The sequence below is a fragment of the Brachycentrus maculatus genome, unplaced genomic scaffold, assembly GCF_059751285.1.
Source record: "Brachycentrus maculatus isolate JH-2025_06_01 unplaced genomic scaffold, ASM5975128v1 h1tg001591l, whole genome shotgun sequence".
NCBI lineage: Eukaryota > Metazoa > Arthropoda > Insecta > Trichoptera > Brachycentridae > Brachycentrus > Brachycentrus maculatus.
The window spans coordinates 1-4,792 of record NW_028282214.1 but is presented as its reverse complement, the minus strand read 5'-3'; the positions used below and the strand labels follow the sequence as shown (position 1 = coordinate 4,792).

Sequence of the window (4,792 nt, the reverse complement as noted above, 5' to 3'; positions counted from 1 at the left end):
CCAAGTAATCGTTTTGTAACTTATAGGCACAAATAGACTGGATTCATATGCGCCATCAAAAGAGTATACAAGTAGAGTTTAGATGAAATCCTGACACGCCAGCTAATTCGATAAATTAAAATACAAAAGTTTCTTAGTCATCCCAATATTGTCAAATTGTACACATTCTTCGCGGATTACGAGTGCATCTATTTGGTGATGTAGCTTTGCATTTCAGGGCAGCTTTACGACTTTTTGAAGAACAGGAAAAGTTTGTTGTCATAAGAGCTGAGCAAAGTGATTATAAGGCAGGTCTGTCAAGGTCTGGATTATATCCATGAGAACAATATCATTCATCGAGACTTGAAGCCGGAAAACATCCTCTACCATAATGTACGATAAGATAAATAAATGTAGGGCATGATGAAGATCTGCGATTTCGGCTGGTCAGTCGACACTCATCTCATGAGAGACACATTCTGTGGGACTCCCCTGTATATATCCCCCGAACTGCTCAAGAAAAAGTATTATGACAAAAAAATAGACTCATGGAGTCTGGGAGTGCTTTCCTACGAAATTCTCTTGGGCAAAGTTCCGTTTTAAATTTACTCCGAGGCTGACTATATAAAGATTGTACTTTTAGCAAGACTCTTAGATAAACAACGAAATAAAATTGCCAGCCACTGGAGGGATATCGGAGGAGGCCAAGCATTTCTTGTCGTGGTGCTTGCAGAAAGACCCCCACAAGCGACTGAGTGCAAGCTAAATGCTCGACCACCCTTTCCTGTCGAAAGTGGAAGTGATAAACTTTCCGTAGATCTTCTGATTTTTCAAACGCAAGGCTTTGGCACTCCATTATTGCAAAGAAGATAGATATTTGTACTTATATTTGTCAGCTTTACTTCAAATCTATTTAAATGGCTGACTGTCATGGCATAATACTATGTTTTTACACTTTTAACTTGAAATATTATAGTCACAAGACTTCAACTATTAGTGAAGCCTTGGCGATTCTGAATCGTATATACTCATAATTCACAATTTTTAAATTAAATAATGAGATTGACCATTAAAGTTGAGTATAATTGAAAAAATAAATAATGCAATTCGTGCGATAAATATGTCGATTTGTAGTTGCTCGACACAAAGTTTGTGATAGGAATTATAGATGCCTTACATATTCCTATAATGCCAGACTTAATTGAGGAAGTAGAAGTTGGCATTGTTTCAGTGTGAATTTTTATATTTAATAATCATATAGATTAATTTTTTGGGACAAATCAGGAGCATCAATTGAATTCGATAAATCCAAGTATCGAGAGAATGCTGAGGAGAACTAAAAACTTATTTGCCAATAAGAAGAGTTCAGATGATGTTGATGTGAGAACGTGGGCTGCAGACGAGACCCAGCAATTTCTATTACTATCACGATCCTTTGAAATTCTGATGTATCCATTTTCACCCCATTGCTCGCCCCATTGATTCTTAATGATCCAGTAAGATTCGGTATATCCCACAAGGAGGACAGCATGATCGATTTTGGAACTCGCTCCGCATTAGAAAACACCTGAGGTGTAGCTCACCCATCCTTAAGAAGCAATGGCAATAGATACAGGCTATTTTTGGAGCATTGTTTCGAGTTGTCCGTCTGTCAAGTTATAGTAGCTTAATCTTTTTGTTCCAACTCGGATTGTAGAGGCCGTACATATTCCTTTTGACTCTTAATAAGGCTTATAAGGATAATCAGTATCAAATGGAACGTTTCGAGCTGTGTCCATCGCATATTACAAATAGCCACCATCACAAGTGCTTTCATCAGTACACTTTAAAATGTATTGCTCAGAAAGGTCCACTGTATTGTCGTACTACCCCAGCAACACCAATCTTGCTTCAGCATAGCCAGCCGCAGCAAACGACCAGCATGATCCACATTGCTCTTGGTTTTTGACAGATGAAATTACATTCCTGTCTCTCCAGTCGAACGAAGTAGGCTGGCCAAGCCTCTGCTGAATAGGAGCGCTGCTAACCTTAGTGGTTTCATTTTGCGAAATTAACAATCCTAAGTCACCGAAAATGTTACCTGTCAGCTCGGATTCCTACACATCCGTTTTGGAGTTGACTCCGACTTGAAAGCTTTTGCCTTGTATGTTAGCCCAACTCGCGCATCGGGCCTCATAAATTTGTTGGCGTCGAGCATACTATTCTGGTGAATAAACCTTTTTATAAGTTGAACAGTATTCGGCATAGGGCGGGCAGGCTGCAGAAGCAGTCAGTCCGACAAATAAAACGAAAATGATGACAAGTGTTAACGACCTTCGCATTGTGCAATATATTTATATTATGGATGTATGCTTAAGATTTTACGGTTTTAAATTTTTTTGTGCAACAGAAGCCAGAAGACTCTGCGATGGGTGTTTTATGATATAATTTAGCAAACATGTGAATGCAAATAATCCCTGCTGTGAAAATTGAGGATTAAACGGGGGTTCGCAATGATGAAGCTATTTTAATTCACGGAAAATGGATGTATATGCAGGAAATACAATGAAATTGCGTTTCTTTGCTTGAATAATGAAATGAATTGTGCCTTTTTGTTTTGTATCTGTAGTCTTGGCATAAAATTAAAATATATTTAAAATTTATGTTATAATGTATTCCCCTTTTAGTTATAAGATGTTATAATTGAATTGAAAATTAATTCCTTTGCATAACGATGTAAGACGATTTTTACGGAATAAACAAGAAAATCTATAGGAAGTATCAGTTGCATAATGTAGGAACCCAAAGTAATAGCTCTGCTTCAAAAAGTACAACTCTCATAACCCAGCATTACAGACAATGTATTCTTACCTGGCCAGCCCGACCTCAGTGCACCTAACGACGCCTATGAACCTGTTCAAATCCCCAAACAAAACATTCTAGAGTAATCGCTCAGGAAATAAGTCGAGTATATCATTTTCGCTGAGACTTTCATTAACTTAATAGTTTATGATTCGAAAGAAGCTTCTCCCTACACAAAAGAGTTGGACCCCGCAGCCTACGGGGTCGATGTGCTTCCTTACTATATGCCTAAATCGAAATAAGATACCATTTTAGTCTTCGAGTCTCGATTCTAGTGTGGCAATCTGAGGAGAGTCATCCAAAAATCTGAATTCTAATACAATTTAATTTTAGCCACTGACTACAATACGAATGCGCACACTCAATGGTACTTCTTTTCGATAGCCAACACACGCAAGAACTTGGAGTATCGCTTCAACATTATAAACTTGTTGAAACCAGATAGCTTATACAACGTAGGAATGAAGCCACTGATATATTCTGAGAGAAACGCGTCCCAAAAGAATCTAGGATGGCACCGAGATGCAACTGATATATGTTATTACACCACGAATATGAAGAGAAAAAGTGCTGGTTACTACTGTAGTTTGGCATTCACTCTCAAATTCGAACGTATTTCTTGGATTATCCTAGATGATTACGACACGGTTTACATCGCTCACTGTTATCCCTACACTTATACTCAGCTGCAGAGGTTTCTCAAAAATATTGAGCAAGACCCCACGAAGAGGAATCGTTTTCAAAGAAAAGTGCTCTGTCTCTCAGAAGCCGGCAATAAGTAAATATTCTACTTACTCAAGTTGCGATTATCTGACGATTGGAGAATACGGAACCAACCTCAAGGAAAAAAAAGCCATCATTCTGACTGCCAGAGTTCATCCCGGCGAAACTATGGCTTCATACATCATTGAGTACATCATCGAGTTTCTCGTTAGCAATAACCCAGTTGCCAAGACTCTACGTGACAATTTTATATTCAAAATTGTGCCCATGCTCAATGTCGACGGAGTGATTGTCGGCAACTACAGATGTAATCTCTCGGGAGCTGACCTCAATCGCCAATGGGTCGAGCCATCGAAAAAGTCACACCCCACTATTTATTTTACCAAAATGCTCATACGAAAAATGAAGGAATAGCGCGAGCTGGGCTTCTGTTGCGACATTCATGGTCATAACCGCAAAAAAAACATATTCATCTATGGTTGCTCGGGGAAGGATCCGAGCAAGAAGTAACAGATATTCCCAATTTTGATGAAGAACAATTGCCCAGTTTTCAGTTTCAAGGATTGCTGTTTCGCGGTGCAAAAGGATAGAGAAGGTGCAGCCCGCATTGCCCTATGGAAATAGCTAAATATCATAAACTGCTTCACACTCTAGCTATCATTCTGCGGCTCTGACTTCGGCAAGTACGAATACTACCACTTCAACATCAATATATATAAGGACATCGCGCATGCATTTTGCCAGTCGCTCTAATAATTTTACGAGCCGACTCAAATCAAATATAAAAAGGCTTTAGAGGAACTTGAAAATTTATCCAAGAACCCCAAGCTCGAGGACAACAACAAGAAGTATACATTCATGTTATTTAGGGATTCGAGCGATTCTGATTACTCAGGGGATGAAACTGCTGAAAATGGGGCAGACAAGGAGAAGTAGAAATAGAGGGAGAAGGAGAAGGAGAAGAAAAGCAATAGCATGGAGCCGAGAGAGGTCCGCGACAGCACCACTTAAAAGCAAATCATGATAAAGAAGAAAGTGCCAGTGAGCATCAAAACCAAGAAAAAATGACCCTGCATGAGTCCTAAAATGTATAATATCATTAATACTATTTCTGTGCTATCACACCGACCTTTCATATTACATTCAATTATCTGACTATATACTTCGGGATCAATTGGGGTTGGGGTTGGGGTTGGGGTTGGGGTTGGGGTTGGGGTTGGGGTTGGGGTTGGGGTTGGGGTTGGGTTGA

At 39.3% G+C, this 4,792-nt stretch overlaps 1 protein-coding gene across 1 annotated transcript; it reads right to left on the bottom strand.

The window, feature by feature from the left end:
* Positions 1-1,266: 1,266 nt before the first annotated feature.
* LOC148298801 (procathepsin L-like) lies at positions 1,267-2,075 on the bottom strand (the record flags this gene model as incomplete). Its single annotated transcript, XM_088276636.1, has 2 exons — positions 1,267-1,524; positions 1,849-2,075. Coding segments are annotated over 2 exons (483 nt in total), but the record flags the coding sequence as incomplete, so codon positions are not given.
* Positions 2,076-4,792: the final 2,717 nt, after the last annotated feature.